Source organism: Penaeus japonicus, unplaced genomic scaffold (genome assembly GCF_977035675.1).
Source record: "Penaeus japonicus unplaced genomic scaffold, GWHDUDI00000001_assembly GWHDUDI00000011, whole genome shotgun sequence".
In the NCBI taxonomy this organism is placed as follows: Eukaryota; Metazoa; Arthropoda; class Malacostraca; order Decapoda; family Penaeidae; genus Penaeus; species Penaeus japonicus.
This window is the reverse complement of record NW_028234413.1, coordinates 24,467,944-24,490,185: the sequence shown is the minus strand read 5'-3', so window position 1 is coordinate 24,490,185 and position 22,242 is coordinate 24,467,944. Positions and strand designations below refer to the sequence as shown.

At 40.1% G+C, this 22,242-nt stretch overlaps 1 protein-coding gene across 1 annotated transcript in view; it reads left to right on the top strand.

Moving 5' to 3' along the window:
• Positions 1–22,242, top strand: part of LOC122255219 (huntingtin-interacting protein 1-like) — a 42,929-nt gene that overhangs the window by 12,153 nt on the left and 8,534 nt on the right. Inside the window, 12 exon segments of the mRNA XM_086541431.1 lie at positions 914–985; positions 3,254–3,294; positions 3,424–3,492; positions 3,961–4,133; positions 7,251–7,416; positions 8,034–8,228; positions 9,046–9,201; positions 9,646–9,786; positions 9,965–10,103; positions 10,701–10,898; positions 17,759–17,870; positions 18,011–18,182. Coding sequence (XP_086397557.1) covers positions 914–985; positions 3,254–3,294; positions 3,424–3,492; positions 3,961–4,133; positions 7,251–7,416; positions 8,034–8,228; positions 9,046–9,201; positions 9,646–9,786; positions 9,965–10,103; positions 10,701–10,898; positions 17,759–17,870; positions 18,011–18,182 — 1,634 coding nt within the window.

Below are 22,242 nucleotides of genomic sequence, written 5' to 3'. Positions count from 1 at the left end.
ATATATATATAGTATAATAGTATAATATTAGTATATATATTTTATGATATATATTTAGTATAGTAGTATAGTAGTTATATATATCTAATCATATATATATTATATATATATATTACTATACCGTATATATTATATATATATATATATCTAATATATAACTATATATATATGCATATATATATAATATATATATAGAGTATAGTATATATATATATTTATATATATACCTATACTATATATATATATAGCTATATATATGCATATATTTAATATATATATATATTATATATATATATATATATATATATATATATATATATAATAATTAGCGATATAATATATGATATATCTGCAATATATATATAAAACCCAATTATATTATATATTATAGTTATATATATATATAATATGTATATAATATTTTTTTTTAAATTTATTTATTCATATTTCTATGAGTATGATTTATATATATTTTATATAAATTACTATATATAGATGTGATATTTTATATCTATATAAGTATATAGAATATTAGAAGTAAGTACATTATATATATAGTAAAGTACTAGTCGCACAATGGGAATTGTGAGCGACAGACTTAACTTGGGTAAGGTACGGGCGACTTAGGGTGGTGCATACAGGTTTTGAGAAAGTGATCGCGATTGCAGGTTGAATTGAGCAATGTGTCGCCTAGGCTACTCCTGTTTGTGCCAGGAATGGTTCGTAGGGCGCGTCAGTCCGTTTAATGGACGATAATTATCCAAATCATGAAAGAGCGTGCCATTTGCCACTCTGGCACCGCTTTCGAGAGATGTTTGAGGCTAAGTTAACATCTGTCCGAATAAAAGACTGACTTCTCCAGTGTCAGGAGAATGCTAGTATCAAGTAGTGCCGTGTGGTTTTTCGTTAACAGGCGCAAATGATGTGCTGGAGCGGCCAAGGACTGTCTTTTCAGTTCCCAGCAAATATAAGCCCACTCTTCAATGTAAGTTATAGCCAAAACACTTGCTTTTTCTTTTTTTACTCTCTATGGGAATTGATTGGTTATCAAGAGACACTTAATTTCGTGTACAATTTGGATTGCACATTTTTGTAAACTTGTTTGATTTATCACTTTATATATATATGTTATAATATATATAGGTACTATAAATTATATAGATATATATTATATTTTAAAGTAGTGATTTTTATATATATTATATCTATATTTATATTTAGTATCTACGCATTCGTAGTATGGATATAGAGAGATTTATATCTAATATTTATATCTCATTGTTTTAGTTTATTTATATTTATATATGATAGATTATGTATAAGTATATATATATCTATATCGTCTATATTAGATATAGATATAGTGATGAGTATTTGTATATGTATAATATCTCATTTTAGACTTCGATATGTATATGTTATAGGTGACGATTTATTTCGTAGTGGGTATACTGTATATATACAGAGTATATGTAGGGGATATAACTGCATATGAGAGGAGTTAATCTCGCGGCTGTGATTAGGACTATATATGGTATATATATGCAATTAATAGTACTATATATATATATATGTCTATATATATGTATATATATATAGTATAGAATATCTAGGATAAAGTATATATTATACGCATATAAGTATGATATCATAGAATATGCGTGTGTGTATAATGAATTGTCATAATGTACGCGTAATATCATTTTTGTGGGATGCTAGATGACTGACATATATGTTATTGATTATGATATATATCCAATATATATGCGTATATATATCTATATATCATACGCTCTATATATACGCCATGAAATAATATATACATATCACTATGATATATAAGTATATATATTTTACGTTATTATATTTTATATATATATAATCTATTATATATATGTATATGTATGTGAGGAGATATGATGTATAGGGGCATATCGCATATACAACTTACATATACATATAGGCATATACATATACATTCTACTTATACAAATACATATCAATATACTATACATATACATATACAATGACTACAGTATACCATATACATAATAGCGAATACACGACACACACGACGAACAGCTCAACATAGGATATATATATAGATATATATTATGTATATATATATATGATGATTTTATATAGTAAGGTATATAAGTTATATATATATATATATATATATAGCGTTATATATATACTATAAGATATATTTAGGTAATTATATGAGTGCAAACATGGTAAAGCATGATAGCATAGGTAGCATATTTAAAGCATATACATATATATACACATAAGATTTGTGAATATGCTATATATAAATATCGTATAGGAGTATATTAGTATATCAGACGTATAGATATATGGGAATATTAGGGTAGGTATATGATATATAGCGTATATATATATATATATATATATAATGTTCATTATAGATGTGATGCGCAAGTATAATGTTAGAAGCGTTGTGTGTAGTTAATTTTTTTCTTTTCTTTTTTTAGAGTTTAGATTTTGATATGTTATTTTGCTTCATTGAATATTAGTTGAATTGGTTTTTGCTTGGTTATTTGCTGCTCTATGTTTACTCTTTATTTTTGGTGTCACTGCTTCCCCTCTATTTCCACTGATTTAATGACTAATACTTCATCTCTGCAGCTGTTTGTATGATTATGGCCCTGTAGGAAGACATTCTCAGATTGTTAATGTGTTATGTATTATATATGAAGAGAGGATAGATTAATGTTTACATGAGTATTATGAAAAGTATGAATTTAAATTAGATATACGAGTTAATATACGCGTTGAGATCTTTTAAGAGTAAAATATTTTACGAGGATAGGAAATATTTTTAAAATGGATGTTGAGCGGCACCTTTTTTTTATTATATATGTTATATTTTGATAGGTTAGTCTTTATTTTATGGCTCTTCGGCTGGTTTAGAAGAATTATTGAGTTTGACTATTTCTAATTGTGAAAAAAGGCAAGAGCCATGTTATTTTTAATTAGCGTAATATATATTAATTCTAGAGAATTAATCATTTATGGAGATATAAGGTTTAAAAGTTCTTCAGATATTACAACTTATGAGGATTGTTATTGGGTGGTGTGGGATTTTGCGCAGAAGCGGACTTTGCATATAATAGATTTAGTTTATCGGGACAATTTATTACAGGGCGAAATAGCACACAAATGCTTGAAGTTAATGTGTTATGATGGACTAGAATGGAAAGTATTTGGGAATTTACTCTCCCTATAGTGAGTCTCGCGATACATAAGCCAGCTGACCATGTGGCAAGGGTAAATGGCGAAAGCATGTGCTAGGAGTGTCAGCCCTGCCAACGCGATTAGGCACTGAGCCCTCCTGCGGCTGCATCACGGTAACAAGATAAGTATTACAAGAGCCAGTTTATTCCAACCGCGATTCAGCAGTTCTATAATAACACTAGGAATCTTCAGTATTTCAAAGGCTTGATTCAGGTGCCTGCTTTGCCTCAGGTATGTTTTTTTTCAATATTTTTTTATTTCTTTTATTTTGTGCTCCCTTATTACGCTTTGATGTCGATTCGCATGTTTGGATTGTGAAGTTGTATAGTATTAGTGACTGTGAAATAGGTTCTCTCTTTTATCCTTTCTATTTGTCATAGCTCAATAGATTTTTTTACGTTAATTTTATTTATTTTTGGATCATCATAGTTTAGAGAATATTTTAGAGGATATTTTGATGACTCCCTATTCTTTAAAATGTATTCTACAAAAATTCATTATATATCATTTGTTTATGTGTTTAATAAGTCATCAATATGTGAAAATAAAAAGTGCATAACATTGTCTGATGAAGCAGTTATGTTAGGGGACTGATTATTTGATCAATGTAATGTGTGATTTCTCTTTAATTCCATCAGTTCCCCTCTCCTGTAAGACATTTGATTAATGTTTCTAAAAACAACTGCAACTAAATGACAGGATCCGCCAAACTTCCTGGTGGAAGCTGAGCTGAGAAGTCATGTGGCCCCAGTGGTGGTTGTGGAGGAACAGCCTGACCCGGTAGACCTCTCGGATACCCTCCTTATTGACACCTCGGAGCCAGAGCCACCTCCTATACCGCCACATCCAGATCTCATTGATTCGCACAATGGGTAAGCAGGCCAGAGTACATCATGTAATGAAAGTGAATTTAGTTTAGTGAGCTTAACTTGGAAATGGCATCATATGCCTTATGATGTAGAGTGTGTAGAGTTGGGATGGGACCATGAATTACTCTCTGGGAATGTGATGCAAATTTAGACACAGCGAGTAGTTTGACAGAAAGGAATAGATCATAATGGTTGATTCTCTTTGGGCGCTCGCGTTGCCGTCTCTTCTTGTCTCTGCTCTCTTGATCTCTCGCTTTGCTCTCTCTCTTTCCGCGTCTTTCTTTCGCTGCTCTTTTCTCTCTCTCGTGATCGATCTCTGTCTCTAGTATCTCTTTCTCTTCGCTCTCTCTATCGCTCGCGCGAGCTCTCTCTCGCGTCGCTCTCTATCTCGCGCTCTCTCTGGGCCGCGAGGCGCTCCTTGAGCTCCTTGCCCCCTCTCTCTTTTTCTCTCCCCCTCTCTCTCTCCCCCCCTCTCACTCCCCACTCGTCGCACTCCTCCACTCTGCATCGTCCCGGTCTCTCGCACCGACCGGCCGCCTCGCGTCAAGCACCCATCTCTAGTCTCATCGCCCACTCGCTCTCTCGCACCGCCATCTCGCTCTCCCCCCCTCTCTGTCGATCCCCCCTCTCGCGATCTCCCCGCTGACTCTCGCGCTCTACCCCCGCCCCCCACGCTCTAGGTAGTCTCGTGCCCCCCCCCTTACCCTCTCTCGCTCTCTCTCTCTCTCTTCTTCTTCTCTTTTCTCGCTCTCTCTTCTCTCTCTCTCTCTCTCTCTCTCTCTGCTCTTCTCTCGCCCTTCCCTCTCCTCTCCCCTCGCCCTCTCCCTTCTCCCTCTCCTTCACCTTCTCCCCCTCCTCCCTTCCTCCCTCTTCCATCCCTCCCTCCCTCCCTCCCCTTCACTCTCTATATAGCTCTCTCTCTCTCCGTCTCTCTCATCTCTCTCTCTCTCTCTTCCTCTCCTCCCTCCCTCCCTCCCTCCCTCTACTCTCTTCTCTTGCTCGTTCTTCCCCCACTCTCTCTCTTCTCACCTCCCCCTTTCTCCTCACTCTTTCTCTTTCCCCTCTCCTCATTTCCCCCCACCCTCTCCTCACTCTCTCCTTCTATTTCCCCCTCCTCTATTCTGACTCTCACCTTCCCCCTACCCTATTCTCTGTTCTTTCTCCTGTTTCTTCCCCCCTCCCTCCCTACCTCTTCTCTCTGGTTCTGTCTCGCGTCACGTCTCTTTCTCTCTCTCTCTCTCGCTCTCTCTCTCTCTTCTCTTCTCTCTCTGTTTCTCTCTCTCTCTCTCTCTCTCTCTTTTTCTTTTCTCTCTCTCTCTCTCTCTTCTCTCTCTGTTCGCTCTACCCCCTCTCCTCTCTCCTTCTATCTCTATCTCTCTCTCTTCTCTCTCCTCTCTCTCTCTCTCTGTGTCTCCCTCTTTACTCTTCCTTCTTTCTCTTTTCTCTCTTTCTCCCTCTTTTCTCCCTCTTTTCTCCCTCCCCCTCCCCCTTCTCTCCTTCCCTCCCCCTCCCCCTCTTCCTTCTCCCCTCTCTCCACCTCTCTTCGTCCCTCCCCCTTGCTCCCTTCCTCCCCCTCTATCTTCCCTCCCATATCCTGTTTCCCTACGCCCCTTCTATTATTCCCCTCCCCCTCCCTCTACTTCCCTCTCCCTTTTCCACTCTTCCTCACCCTCTTCTTCTCCCCTCTCCCTCTCTCTCCTCCCTCTGCACCTTCTTCCCTCTCCTCTCTCTCTCTCCCTCTCACCCTCTCTCCACTCCTCCTGCTATCTCTTTCACATTGATCGGTCTCTTCTTCCATTCCGCCCTCCCTACCTCACCTCTCTCGTCTCTCTTCCCTCTCTCTCTCTCTCTCTCTCCCCTCTCTCTCACTCTACTAGCCCTCTCCCCCACGTCTTGCCCGCCTCCCCCGCATCAACTCCTCTCCTCCCTCTCTCACCATCTTCCCTCTCTCTCTTTCTCTCACTCTCACTCCCACCTTCTCTCTCTCTCTCTCTCTCTCTCTTCTCTCCTCTCTCTCCTCTCTCTCTCTCCTCTCCTCACGTCTCCTTTCTCTTTCTCTTTATCTTTCCTCTCTCTCTTCCTCATCTCTGTCCCCTACCTCTCTCTTCCTCTCTTCTCTCTCTCAATTCTCTCTCTCCTCTCACTCCTCTCTCACTCTCTTCTCTCTCTCTATCTCTCACGCCTCTCTCACTCTCTCCCCTCTTCACTCTCCCATCGTCTTCTCCCCTCTTTCTCTTTCTACCCTCACGTCCATCTCGTCTCCTCTCCTCTCCCCATCCTCTCTCTTTTTCTCCACCCCCTCCCCCTCTCTCACCCCCCCTTCCTCTCCTCTCCCCTCTCTCTCTCTCCCTCTCTCTCTCCCCCTTCTTCCCTTTCTTCTTTTTCTTCCCCTTTCTCTCTCTCTCCCCTTTCTCTCTTTCGGCTCTCCTCATCATCCCCTCTCTTCTCTCTTCCCCTCTCTTCACTCATCCCCCTCTCTCTTCCCTCTTCCCCTCTCCTCCCTATCTCCCTCTCTCTCCTCTCTCCTCTCTTCTCCCCTCTCTCTCCTCTCCTCTCCTCTCTCTCTCCTCTCCTCCCTCTCTCCTCCTCCTCTCCTCTCCCTCCTCTCTTCCTCTCTCCTCTCCTCTCTCTCTCTCTCTCTCTTCTTCTCTCTCTCTCCTCTCCCTCTCTCCTCTCTCCTCTCTCTCCTCTTCTCCTCCTCTCTCTCCTCTCTCCCCTCTCTCTCTCCCTCTCTCCTCTCTCCTCTCTCTCTCTCCTCCTCTCCCCTCTCCCCTCTCCTCTCCTCTCCTCTCTCCTTTCCTCTCTCTCCTCTCTCTCTCTACCCTCTGAGAGTTTCTTGTTGAACCTAGTGCTAAGTTGACCTGCATTGAGGTGTACACTGGCTTTGAAGTTATGTACTCTAGGGAGAATTCCAATTAATCTTTATAAATTGTTACCTCTCATTTGAGTTATAGATACATGATGATTCAGAATTCATTATGAATCCTGATCCACAAAGAGTGGAGTAACCTTTTTTCTTTTAGTGAGAATGGAGACCAAGAGGAAATGAATATAGAATCAGATAGGAAAGATAAGAAATATTTAGATGAGTTATGATTATTCCTTTCTAATCTGTGGAAGATCCCTTGCTGAGGTTGTAGCTGAGAGGGAGTCGCTCATTGATGCCCTTCATGGAGAGTTGGAAGCCATGCGAGCGGAAGTACAAAGAGCTAGATCCCAAGCCACCCACAACGAAGAACAACTGAGACTGCGAATTAATGATCTGGAGTCAACTATTGCAGAGCTTGTGAGATTCTATAAAATCTTTTAGATTTTGATTTTGCTCAGCATTTGATTAACCCATTGCGGACGGGGCACCTAATGACCTAACTGGTCATCAGGGCGGGTGATCGATGACACTAGTGTCACCAGCTAGAAATTAGAGGGAAGGGGAAAGAGTTTTCTCCACCCTCCAGATAGCGCAGACTAGCCCAAAACAATATTTTTCCATAAATCCATCCTAAAATGCGGGTTTAGCCTGACTTTGGAACCCAGTAGCGCTGTTACAGCCATAATACTTAATGACTGTGTGCACGCTTCAACTGTGAGCAGATCCCGATGTCGCATCATGTACGAATTGACTCCCATCTTTTAGGCTTAATTGCTGCTGACATGTATGTCATGACACCCGTACGCAATGGGTTAAATTGATAATTAGTGATATAAAGTTTTTTGGATCTCAAGTTTCACTTTGGTTCATGGTCAGAAATTCTTGTCACAAGATCTAAAAAATATAACTTTCCTGTTTGGTTATTAGAGATTCATTTCTTTATAAAGGTATTTTGATTTGTTTGATCTTTGTTGTACTCCATGACCTCATAGTTTTGTTTGGAAGAAGTTTCATTAGTTTTATCTTAAAAACAGGACAGTGAATTGTTAGCAGAGAGACAGAGCAGAGAATCAATCCTAGCTCAGGTAGAAGCTGCTGCTGCCAGTGCTGAAGCAGTTACTCGTCTGGCTGCAGAGGAAACCAGGAGGAGGACAGCAGAAGAGAAGTTTGTGAAGATGAAGGATGTGTACCAAAAATTACGTGATGAGCACATCAATCTCATCAGGAATGTAAGTGTACATTTCTTTAGATTAAGCTGAAATGAGCAGATTATTGAATATGAAAAGAAATAGTTAAAGGGGAGAAAAGAAAATGATTGGAAAGTGAATGCTTGTTGCAGCCAGAAAAAGAAGTTTTTGAGAACTTGACTGAATGATCATTGGGTTATAATTCACTTAATGTGTTTCTTAACCCATTGGAGCCGGTTGACATGATGACACGTTTTGTGGTGTTTGCGTCAGACGCCCGAGACGGGATATTAATGCAAGCCTGGCGCTCGAGTTGAGCGAGCGGGCAGCCCAGGCTCGCGGCTTGTGCATCCGAGAATCTCAGGGCGTTAGGCTTATGTGTTCAAGAACCCCGGTATTGTGACCGTGCAAAGCCGGAACAGCCCCGGCGTGAATGGGTTAAAGTCAAATACAAAGGAATTCTTGTTTTATGTGGTACTTGACAAAATAGCCAAGTGGGCAGTGCCACCTCAAACGCCTTACATATTCTCATGGCATCAATGTGTTGCCACCTGTCCATAACGGGTTAATATCAATCCTTAACCCATTTACGCTGGGGTGATTCTGGCTCTGAATGCTCAGAATGCCGAGGTTTTCAAATGCATAAGCCTAACGCCTCTGGATTCTTGGGCGCACTAGCCGTGATCCTGGGCTGCCCGCTCTCTCACCCTGAGCGCCGCCCTTGACCAAATATCTCATCGCCGGCGTCTGACCCAAAAACCACGAAACGCGTCAGCACGTCATCCGGCGCGAATGGGTTAAAGTGAAGAAAATTAAAAATTATATTCCTTATTTCACATGAATTTTTTTTTTTATTTAGAAAGCAGAGTTAGATAAGGAACTTGGCCAAGCTCGTGAAGCCTTAGCAACAAGTCAGCGCAGTCAAGATGAAGCCTCAGCAGGCCTTCAGAGGTTGCAAGCACAGATGGTCCAAGAAGCAGAAACCCAGCAAAGCTCGGTACAATCAGCTCGACAGGTAAACTGTAATACTATTTGTTCTGGTCATAGAATGAGGGAAAGGAAAGAAAATTGCTCTGCATAGCATATTAACCTGATAACATTGGGGTCGTTTTGGCTCCGCCTGGAGCCAATGCTAGGGTAGTATGAAAAGTGCAGGTCTAACACCTCAGGCTATTTACCAGCTGAGGCAGCGATCACCTGCTATGGGCATGATCACCCAGCGTGCCAGCCATACAAAAAGCTATGATGTGATATCGCAACCCCAGTGGGAGGCCCGCCTAGCCATGATTTGATGTCATATCTGGCATTAAATCCTATTTTCTGAATGGGGGAGTTTATGAAATTTGTTTTGTGAATAGAATGATACCATGCTGCTAATGATTTTAGATGAAACAAAGAATGCAGTCTGAATATTACTACTGTGCAGCTGTTTACTGATAGTTTATTCATTGCATTCTAGGAAGCCCAGTCACTTCACCAGCAGTTGAATGCAACAAGGACAGAGAGGGATGAGGCCTTGGGTCAAGTGAATGAGCTACAGGCTGGCATCTCTAACCTTCAAAGCCAGATGAAGGCACAAGCTATCAAATTTGCTTCTGAGGTGAGCTAGTGAATTTGTAGGAAAATCTAAACTAACATTATATCTAAACTATAGCTTATGACTTAGAAACTATTTGCATAATGGCTAAGTATTATTGTTTTTACTTAAAAGCTTTTTAGCTAAATTTGTGTCTGTTTGATTATACTGTTGAAATGTAAACACAATGGACTTGCATCAGGCTCAAGGGCTACACAGCGAGTGGGAAACTGGAGTTCACAAGTGCGTAGAAGGAGCAGTAGAAGGGGCTCTAGTCATTATGGCTAATGCACTCTCGCATTTTGACCATGAAGCCCACACTGCTGTTAAGTGCACACCAGGTGAGTCTTCTTGAAGTAACATGTTTTGACTAGCTTGATTCACCCATTACATATACTTACATATTATCACATTGAAAATGAAACTAAGTATAACTGGAATAAGGGTGAATAAAAAAATAAATATTCATTAGAAAATCAAACCTAATGCTTAATTAGGGTCAAGTACTTGTGTTTTTGTGCATGGAATTTTTAAATTGGTCCACCCAGGGACAGTAAACTATTCCTATAATAAAACATGAAGCATTGTCTAGGCATCCATACTAAGTATTTTTTTAACACATTGAGGGCATTGAAGAGTTTTGAAAATCCTCTAAATCCTCTGTATTGAAGTATCTGATTATGCTTTCATATTTATATACCACAGATAGTGTGCCTTCATGAATCAAACTTTTGTGGTTGATAAATTGAATAAACTATAATGAAATATAAATGAGTAGAAAATTGATAGAGAATATATATGATAAAAAATGTAAATCCTCTAGTATGGAAAGTAGAAAAAGTTTTTTTTTTTTTTTTTGAATTGGCACAAATTGCCAAGGTATATTTTTAAATTGTTTTAAGCAAATCTTTGTTATTTATTTATATATTTTTTTTCAGAATATACTTTGGTGTACCAGACATTGGTGGATGATGCTTTGTCAAGTCTTTCAAATGCTTATGAGACCTATTTAAGCAATTTCAATACAGCACCAACACTGGTAGCCAGCATTTCACAGGCTGCTCATTTTGTAGCTGTTTTTCTACTTTATGCTAAAGCGACATCACATGCAAGTCCGAATATTGAACATGCAGAAAGTAAGTGGTTCTTTCTGTCTATATCTGTTTTGGTATGTGATTTTCTGTGTGTGTGTTTTTCCCTGTCTATCTGTGTCTGTCTGTATTTGTCTGATTGATATTCATGCTCTCTCTCTCTCTCTTTCTCTCTCTCTCTCTCTCTCTCTCTCTCTCTCTCTCTCTCTCTCTCTCTCTCTCTCTCTCTCTCTCTCTCTCTCTCTCCTACTCCCACTCTCGTCTCTCTCTCTTCCTCTCTCTTTCACTTTCTCTTTTCTCTCTCCTCTCTTTTTTCACTTTTCTCTCTCATCCTCTCTCTTTCAAAAAAACTTTCTCTTCTCTCTCTCTCCTTCCCACGTTTCTCTCTCACTCATCTCTCTCTCCCCACTTTTCAACGTTCTCTCTCTCTCTCTCTTTCACTAATCGTCGTTCTCTCTCTCAACATTCTCTCTCTCGTCGTCTCTCTCTCTCTCTCGCTGTTCTCTCTTTTTCTCTCCCTCTCTCTCTCTCTCTCTCACTCTCTCTCTCTCTCTCTCTCTCTCTCTCTATCTCTCTCTCTCTCTCTCTCTCTAACTCTCTCTCTCTCTCTCTTACTCTAACTCTCTCTCTCTCTCTCTCATCTACACATTCACTTTTACTCTCTCTCTCATTTCACTTTCTCTCTCTCTCTTTCACTTGCAGGCGGAGACAGCACACTCTCTCTCTCTCTTCTCTCTCTCTCTCTCTCTCTTTCAAACAAACAAACATCACAAACACATTCAAAACTACGTCATTCACAAATTCTCTCTCTCTCTCATTTCTCTCATCTCTCTCTCCTCTCTCTCCCCTCTCTCTCATCTCTCTCCTTCTCTCTCTCTCTCTCTCATTCCGTAGCTCTCCCTCTTCACTTTCTCTCTCTCCTCTCTCACTTTCTCTCTCTCTCTCTTCACCTATACTCTCTCTCTCTCTTCACTTTCTCTCTCTCTCTTATCCCCTCTCTCTCTCTCGTCTTTTTTTCCCCCCCCCCCCCCCCCCCCTCCTTCCCCCCCTCCTTCTCCTCTCTCTCTCGTCTCTTTTCCCCCTCCTCTACTCTCTCTCTCTCTCTCTCACGTCTCCTCTCTCTCCTCTCTCTTTCTCTATCTCTCTCTCATCTCTCTCTCTCTCTCTCTCTCATTCTCTCTCCTCACTCTCACTCCCCCCCACCCCCCCCCCCCGTTTTTCTTTTTCCCTCTCTTCTCTGTTCCCCTCTCTTCTTTTTTTTTTTCTTTCTCTTTTGCTTCTTTTTTGTTTTTGTCTTTCTCTTTTTCTCTTTTCTTTTCTCTTTTTTTTTTCTTCCCCTCGCAAAAAGGAAAGGTAATCAACATAGCATATGGGTGTATCTCTTTCCCATTTCCCTCTGCCTCTCTCTCTCTTTCCCTCTCTCTCTTTTCCCTCTCTCTCTCTCCTCTCTCTTTCCCCCCTCCCTTCTCTCTCTCTCTCTCTCTCTCTCCTCCAATTCAATCTCTCTCTCTCTCTCTCTCTCTCTCTCTCTCTCTCTCTCTCTCTCTCTCTCTCTCTCTCTCTCTCTCTCTCTCTCTCTCTCTCTCTCTCTCTCTTTCCTTCCCTTTCTCCCTCTCTGTGAGAGGTGCTCACAAAGGGTATTTTGTAGGGTATATGGAAATAATTACTGGTAGGCGGGCTCGGAGCGCCGACTTGGCGCTTGCGGCGCCTCTCCGAGGCGAAGCCAGGTGTGTCTGCAAGCGAGGTCGGTAGAGTGAGAGCGTTTGACCTGAGGTCAGCCTGTTTTATCTTGACCTAGGCAGACGCCATAAAGGGTTGCTTCTTCGTCTTTAAAGCATCATGACCACGTGGTAATCTTATGTCTCCACGCGGCTTCAACGTGGTCTCACACTCCGAGGCGAAGCCAGGTGTGTCTGCAAGCGAGGTCGGTAGAGTGAGAACGTTTGACCTGAGGTCAGCCCGTTTTATCTTGACCTAGGCAGACGCCATAAAGGATTGCTTCTTCGTCTTTATAGCATCATGACCACGTGGTAATCTTATGTCTCCACATGGCTTCAACGTGGTCTCACAGACTGCTCAGCCACCTAAAAAGGCTTGTCCTCAAGCCGTAAAGTTGAAGTCGTCCTTGAAGGGCGAATGTGTCGTTTGGCCTCGCGTGGTTCAGGTCAACTTCTAACTCTGCGGCAATTTCCGAGCGTCCTGGTGGCGCGTCACGTCGTTGTCCTGCGTCCCGGATGTAGGATTCCGGTTCTTCGCTTTCCGTCTTCTGTACTCGGCTGCTGCTGCTTTGTTATTTTGCAGGCGGGAGTTCCATGTTATAACTGAGGGCGTCCGGCTGTCCTGTTCGACGGGTGCCACACTCTTGGTTTCTGGGAATGACGGCCATGCTCTCTCTTTTGGGCGTTTTTGGCGTCTGCTGCTTCTGAGCTTCCAAACCGTGGTGTCTTTTGAGCAACCACAATCCGGGCTTTGTTTCATAGTTAATGGAGTTCCGTAACCTGCTTGATAACCTTTACATACAGGGCCAAGGGAAGAGGAAAAGAAAGACGAACAGAGAGTGGGGGAGGGTGTGTGCATAATTCGATATTTTATAAAAAATTTACTTTGTTTTTCTTTCTTTGATTTTACTTTTCATTTTTTTGTTAGTTTTTTTTTTTTCTAAGAAAGATAGGTAAAGGAGGGAGATGCTTGCAGAGACCCGCAAGGGACAACTTGAACTGCAAGCTTCTCAGGGAGAGGGAGACAACAGTAGCAACCGGCAAAGGTTTACTTGAACCACTGAGTCTCAGAATAAATAAGAAAGGATGCTACAAAACAGTTAAGTCGTGCAAATAACTAATACATTATCGTATCAACAAACTTAGGGCTATAAAAGAATTGTTATGGGTGGCACCGAGTCGTCCTACCGAATTACTGTCTGAATTCATTAATTTGTCTTATGCCATGACACTGTATTAGTGTTAAGTATGTTTGAACAAAATTGTAAGTAGTTATTGCAAGAGTAAAAGATAATTGTTAGCTTATAGAAATACAATGCTAATAACTATCCACTTTTACTTTCGACAAACTAAGGGCAATAAAAAGAATATTGTGGGTGGAGAGTCCTCTACCGAATTATTATGAATTAATTCATTTTACGCCATGACACAAAGTTAGTGTCAAGTATGCTTGTCAACAGAATCATGGGGTGAGCTATTGCAAAGTAAGAAGGGTAGATGATGCGTCTACAGTGAGCAATAAATTCGAAATAGAAAGTAAACAAGAGAGATAGAGAGTTTAAGAATATGTATATATGAGTGTGTAAGAGGTGTTATTTCAAGCTCGTATGGAATTATTCTCTAAAAAAAAAAAAAAAAAGATAAAATAAATACTGTACCTAACTTGATATTTTAATATTAGTACATGCATAATAATTAACTATGAAAATAATATCAAATTCGTGGATGATTATGAAATCGCACTTGACATATGCGAATAACAATGATAAAAATGAAGTACTGATCCGAATTGATTACTCGTTCAATCTGAAATCGGACAGTTTTCTCGCAGCAAGTACAAACGACTTAGGCAACCTCTAGCATTTGTAGCGTGGAACCTTTTTACGCTGCGTTTGACCGGCGAAGTGAAGCTTATGTAATGTATATGATACATGAAAAAATGAATATAATTCGAATTTGGCTTTTTAATTCAGTTTAAAATAGAGCAAATACGAATTAATCGAGAATGATATTAGATTTAGTTAATTAATGTGATCGATGAGGGGGGTGGGTGGAGGGAGGATACATGGGTGGGAAAAAGTTCTCCTGTGACCTGACGCTGGTCCGAGAGTCACGTAGCGGGGGTGGGAGGGGGGGGGGTTGTAGCGTGGCTTTTGTCGAGCGTGGCTTGGGGGGGTGGGGGCTGAGCGTGGCTTGGGGGGCGGGGGGAAATTTATACATGGAACATTCCTTAAAATACTAACGAACTTTCAGACTCGTAAGTTTATATACATAGCGAGTTGTAGAATTATAGAATTCGATAATAGAAATGAGTGATTAACGAATGAGAAAAAAAAAAAAATGTGTAGCATCATAGAAAAAAAAAGGATTGGAACACACAAAATTACTTTCTTTAAAGTCGTTTTACGGCAAAATATACAATACATTTATTAAACAGTTATTAAATGAACAGTTCGATCACCGATAAGAATGTAATTATTATAATGTTGAACGTTTGAACTTCTTTCACTGTTAAAACACATAAGCACACGTATATGGGGGACATAGAGAAAGTAGAGAAATAAGGAGAATTGGTCCATTGTATGTACTTACAGTTTTGTGAAGAATTGTCGAGCGGAAACATTTCGGAGGGAAGTTTTAGGTGCGTTTGTGCGGGGGGGTCCATCTTGTCCAAATTTCTCGATTTTTCTTGCTCACTGCGTGGTCACGTTGCCAGGGCTTATGGTTCCAAATTTTGATGTTGGAATCGCCTGGGTGTTCCTATGGCCTTACGTCCTGACACATTCTTGCGATGTAGGTTGCCATTTTGCGGAACTCTTGCTGTGCTAGATATAGCGTGGCGAGTTTTCGGAGATTTTCAGAGATTTTCAAACAAATCGGGTCCTCACCGGTGCCACCATTTTGTGAGAGGTGCTCACAAAGGGTATTTTGGAAGCCAAAGTCTGGTATTCTTGACTCCTTTATTGGTGGAATATTGGCACGGTTATATGGAAATAATTACTGGTAGTGATAGCTGACGTCTCTGTTCGGTGCGTGTCACGCGGACGGGCGGGCTCGGAGCGCCGGCTTGGCGCTCGCAGCGCCTCTCCGAGGCGAAGCCAGGTGTGTCTGCAAGCGAAGTCGGTAGAGTGAGAGCATTTGACCTGAGGTCAGCCCGTTTTATCTTGACCTAGGCAGACGCCATAAAGGGTTGCTTCTTCGTCTTTATAGCATCATGACCACGTGGTAATCTTATGTCTCCACGTGGCTTCAACATGGTCTCACACTCTCTTTCCCTTTCTCCCTCTCTTTCCCTTTCTCCCTCTCTTTCCCCCCCTCTCTCTCTTTCCCCCCCTCTCTCTCTCTTTCCCCCCCTCTCTCTCTCTTTCCCCCCCCCCCCCTCTCTCTCTCTCTCTCTCTCTCTCTCTCTCTCTCTCTCTCTCTCTCTCTCTCTCTCTCTCTCTCTCTCTCTCTCTCTCTCTCTCTCTCTCTCTCTCTTTCCCTCTCTCTCTCTCTTTCCCTCTCTCTCTCTCTTTCCCTCTCTCTCTCTCTTTCCCTCTCTCCCCCTCTCCCCCTCCCCATCTCCCTCTCCTCTCTCCTCTCTCCTCTCTCCTCTCTCCTCTCTCCTCTCTCCTCTCTACTCTCTACTCTCTACTCTCTACTCTCTTCTCTCTTCTCTCTTCTCTCTTCTCTCTTCTAGCTTCTAGCTTCTCTCTTCTCTCTTCCCTCTTCCCTCTTCTCTCTTCTCTCTTCTCTCTCCTCTTCTCTTTTCTCTATTCTCTTTTCTCTTTTCTCTTTTCTCTATTCTCTATTCTCTATTCTCTATTCTCTATTCTCCATTCTCCATTCTCCATTCTCCATTCTCCATTCTCCATTCTCCATTCTCCATTCTCCATTCTCCATTCTCCATTCTCCATTCTCCATTCTCCATTCTCCATTCTCCATTCTCCCTTCTCCCTTCTCTCTTCTCTCTTCTCTCTTCTCTCTTCTCTCTTCTCTCTTCTCTCTTCTCTCTTCTCTCTTCTCTCTTCTCTCTTCTCTCTTCTCTCTTCTCTCTTCTCTCTTCTCTCTTTTCTCTTTTCTCTTTTCTCTTTTCTCTTTTCTCTTTTCTCTTTTCTCTTTTCTCTTTTCTCTTTTCTCTCTTCTCTTTTCTCTTTTCTCTTATCTCTTGTCTCTTTTCTCTCTTCTCTCTTCTCTTTTCGCTTTTCTCTTTTCTTTCTTTCTTTTCTCTTTTCTCTTATCTCTTGTCTCTTTTCTCTCTTCTCTCTTCTCTTCTCTCTTCTCTCTTCTCTCTTCCCTCTCTCTCTCTCTCTCTCTCTCTCTCTCTCTCTCTCTCTCTCTCTCTCTCTCTCTCTCTCTCTCTCTCTCTCTCTCTCTCTCTCTCTCTCTCTCCCTCTCCCTCTCCCTCTCCCTTTCCCTTTCCCTTTCCCTTTCCCTTTCCCTTTCCCTTTCCCTTTCCCTTTCCCTTTCCCTCTCCCTTTCCCTCTCCCTCTCCCTCTCCCTCTCCCTCTCCCTCTCCCTCTCCCTCTCCCTCTCCCTCTCCCTCTCCCTCTCCCTCTCCCTCTCCCTCTCCCTCTCCCTCTCCTCTCTCCTCTCTCCTCTCTCCTTTCTCCTCTCTTCTCTCTTCTCTCTTCTCTCTACTTTCTACTCTCTACTCTCTACTCTCTACTCTCTACTCTCTACTCTCTTTTCTCTTTTCTCTTTTCTCTTTTCTCTTTTCTCTTTTCTCTTTTCTCTTTTCTCTTTTCTCTTCTCTCTTCTCACTCTCTCTTCCTCTCTCCCTTCTTCCCCCTCTCCCTCTCCCTCTCCCTCTCCCTCTCCCTCTCCCTCTCCCTCTCCCTCTCCCTCTCCCTCTCCCTCTCCCTCTCCCTCTCCCTCTCCCTCTCCCTCTCCCTCTCCCTTTCCCTTTCCCTTTCCCTTTCCCTCTCCCTCTCCCTCTCCCTCTCCCTCTCCCTCTCCCTCTCCCTCTCCCTCTCCCTCTCCCTCTCCCTCTCCCTCTCCCTCTCCCTCTCCCTCCCTCCCTATTTCGTGAAAAAGAAATGAAAATAAAGATATGATTGGATATAATGAACACCTGTGGACAGTGTGTACATGCACCCCTGGCATGAATGGGTTAAAGCTATAATGATTCCCAAGGCGATGATTGACTAATGGAATGGAAAATATTTTCAAACCTTGGGAATTGTAACCTTATGTTTGATATTTTAGATCTTGTAGCAGCCTTAGAAGTGTTTGCCAGGAAATGCATAGAAACCATGGAGAGAATTCGCTCCAAAGAAAGTTTACAGGACATTCCTGTCATGAAGGAGCAGTTTGGCAGGTCAGTGAATTATGCTTCCTTGTTTGAAGTCCTTTTTTTTCATATTTCTTAATCCTTCATTATGTATATGTAAATGTATAATCTCATAGTATTACAAACTTATTCAAATCATTGTTAACCTCCCTCCAAAATCATTACAGGTGCTGCACACTGGTGTCTCTGTGTGAGGACCAAAGTCCAAGAGAGGAGGATATGGCAGAGCTTGTTGTGCGGGAGATGGAAGCAATGGACTTGGCAATCAGGGATGCTGTTGACAAGTTCACTCGGCTCCTTGAGAACTCCAGAGCAAATGACACTGGAATGCAGCTTGAGGTGAGATTTGCAACAGTAATGTTGTGGTTAATGGTCTGCTGCAGGTTGGGAGAAGTTGCTTAACCTGTTCATGCCGGGAGACAAGATATAACGTCAAATGGTGGTAGGTTTAGCTGCATGGGAAGAGATATTTTATCATGACTGGCCTTCTGGCTGGTGTGCTGGATGATCAGGCAGGTAGCACTTGGCCACTGCCAGAGTGGGCGAATAGTCCAAGGTGTTAGGCCCAGTCAGGAGTGGGGCTATTTTGGCTCAAAATGGTTGAAATGCTGGGATATTTCAAATGCGTAAGCCTAATGCCTTAGGATTTTTGCCCGCACTGGCTGCGGCTAAGCACTATACGCTTGATAGCCTGGTGTGCCGGCCTGGAGGATAGCCACGACGAAATATATTGTCCCCAGCAGCTGACGCTGCCACCACTTGTCACCTGTTGTTAACTGGTTAAGATGCATTGTTGTGGGAAAAGAAGTCTCATAGTCTTAATTTTACTCATGTGTTTAGAAGATAGATAAGATGATGTGAAAGCTTCACAAGTCAATGAGTTTTGTAATAGTTTTGCAGGTGAAGTAAAATTTATTGAAATCTTATGTTATAGTCTTAGATTTTGTCTCAGATTTTATCTGTACCTGTAACCAGTACACCCTTGTTACTGATATTCAAATATAGATAGTTATCAATTCACTCACTATTAACCCATTGCGTACGGGTGTCATGACATACATGACGTAGGAGCTTTGGCCTGACGACGGGCGTCATGACGTTCATGACGTTCGGTGATTTTGGATCACTGTGCTATTTTATTTTGCTATGAAAACGGGAATGAGTGATGATGGCTACTGCAGTCATAATTACTATAATTACCGTAATATCGTGTTAGCTTAACGTCCAAAACCTAGATGGCACCACTTTTTCCTAGCACCAGCAGGTGAGAGAGCATTGAATGGCACCCATCCACGGTCTCTAGCAAGCACTGTCTCTATAGAGCAATGGCACACACTAAGTTGATGAACGCTTGCTCTAAAGTACCGCCGATGAAGGATGTGCAGGCAGAACGAGAAGAGGAAGGTGACTCAATCCATACCCAGTGTCTAAAATGTGCTCATGTGCCAATATGAATGCCTTTCACTGTGGCACTCACAGTCACAAGCACAGGTTTCATTCCTCTTCCCTACCTCTTGTTATCTTTATTGTAGGTGGTTATATGTTTCGTATTCGTTCATGACAGCACAAAAATACGAAAAAATAAAGTTGCCTTTTGTCCTCCCATAAAACAGCAATACTTCTACCACACTGAGTATAAAGAAAATAATGAGCTAATATGGATAATATACTACAATTTTAGTAAACTGCAGCACTGATAGAGCCTGTCATATGGCACATATAAGTCTCTAAACTCAATAAAACACAAAAAAATAAAACAAAAAACGCTCTAGTTTTACAATGAATGACTGAAAGAGATTGGGATGATTCAAATTATATTGCTTCAAGCGGTCTCTCTCTAAAATAAAACCTATCCTGGAGGTTGGGCAAGCAAATTTATCTCCGTCTGCAAGGGGTTAATCACATGTTGTACTGCCATAAAGTAGACATGTGAGCTGAGCATAGTATTTAGGAAAGGATCCATAGGAATGGAATGAATAATAATTAATAACTTCATAAAGGACGATGAACCAATGTAGAATTCCTAGCCCAATGGATGCTGAAAATCTATAAATTCCCAAGTTTCCAAAATCAAATTATTGAATTTATGAAAAAAAAAAAAAAAAAGGCTGACTGATACTGAGAAACAGTAGCTTGAACATATAGTTACCCTTAGATAAATGATTGATGGGAACTGAGTGATTTATCTTGCTATTAGGCCTATGACAAATGTGTATAAATGTTAAAGCTAATGAACTGAAGGCCCAAACATCTTATGCTGATACTTTGGTATAGAATGAATAAATATAGCTATTCAATCTCCTTTCTTGACAGTCATCTCATACACTACAGAAATTTCACGTTTGGGAATATTCGTTTTCTGGCATATAAGTTGTAGTGAGTTTTGGGCATCAATTTGGGAAGTAGAAGAGTTTAACTTGCAAGGAGGGAAATACAATAATTTAATGGAATGTAAAGCTAAGCTTTTAGAAAGACAAATGTAGAATTCTAAACATAGTTTGTATACTTTTTTGCTTTGGTGTGTCAAACAAGATAAATGGTGTTTTAGGTTGGATTTATATCTGTTTCAACCATTTTCATATAAATGATTTGTCTTAAGCCCCGTCCACACCAGGATACTTTGTTTAGAAACATTGTTTCCAAACTGTAAGCAAACTGTTTCCGAAAACTTGTTTCCAAACAGTTTGCAAACTGTTTGGAAACAGTTTCCAAACAATGTTTCCTGTCCACACCTCATTGTCGTCTATATATTTATATATATATATATATATATATATATATATATATATATATATATATATATATATATATATATATATATATATGTATGTATATATGTATATATGTATATATGTATATATATATACATATTGTATATAAATACCTGATTATAATATTATGTATATATCATAATATGATTATAATATATATATACACACATATATATATATATATATATATATATATATATATATATATATACATATATATATATATATATATATATATTATATATATATATATATATATATGTATATATATATATAGTATATATATATATAATATATATATATATATATATATATATTATATATATATATATATATTATAATATATATATATATATATATATACATATATATTCTTCCCACAATACTGGGGATGAATGGAGTTTTTTCTGTTGACCACATAGTCACTCCAAGCCTCGTATGGGTACTGAGTGACACACACACACACACACACACACACACACACACACACACACACACACACACAATGTTTCCCATTCTGGATGGGAAACAGATACAGGTGAAATATTGTTTCCAAACTGTATGCAAACTGTTTGGAAACAATGTTTCCAAACAGTTTGCAAACTGTTTCCATACAGTTTCCAAACAGTTTGCATACAGTTTGGAAACAATGTTTCCAAACAAAGTATCCTGGTGTGGACGGGGCTTTATACCATCTTGAGAAGCATCGGATATGAAACCCTTTTTTATCACCCTGATCCCCACAATCTGTGCAAACTGTTGTATAGCCATACCAACTTGACTGTTCTCCCTCCTGCGATATGAAAAGTGTTCCATATAATAATTATTATTATTATTATTATTATTATTATTATTATTATTATTATTATTATTATTATTATTATTATTATTATTATTATTATTATTATTATTGTTATTGTTATTATTATTATTATTATTATTTTTTTTTTTTATACCACACACAGACTATTAACTATGTGTGATTGGTAAGATGTTATAATTGTAAAACAATTATTGTGAAAATTAAATCACCTTTATCTTAGGATGAACAAGGTAAGGCCATCACAAGATGGTTAATATCTTGGCCACTCATGGGAAAGGATTCCATTTGTATTAGAAAAAATGTTTGTTTCATGCACAAAAATAGTAAGATGCTGAAAGAATGGTTTAAAAGGGGGTGTCTCATACAAACCAGCAAGACTTAAAGTTAATTTTTGTCAGTCTTTGGTTACTAAACATAGACCTGTTGCCAATATTAGGTGATTAAAATCAACCTTACTGAGCATTCCTAGGTCCATATGTGCAACAGATGCAGATCTGGTATGGCATGGAGTTTAAATAGTATGTACACCTGTACATAAAACAGATTTAATATAAGAGGTCATCAGTTCCTTTTAGTTCATTGTTGTTGATGGGAATAACTGTGTACTTTTTTTCTTTTTTTTTTATAATTATACCTCATTGCTTTTATGATAATTTCTTGTAGTCTGTTATTGTTTTGTGAATTTTATAATGGGTACTTTTCTTAGTGCTATAGGTATATTTATATATTCCAAACATTTAATGTCACAGATTGTATCTTTGTCATTCTCAGATTAAGGTTGGAAAGGTGCCAAGAAGAATGGTTG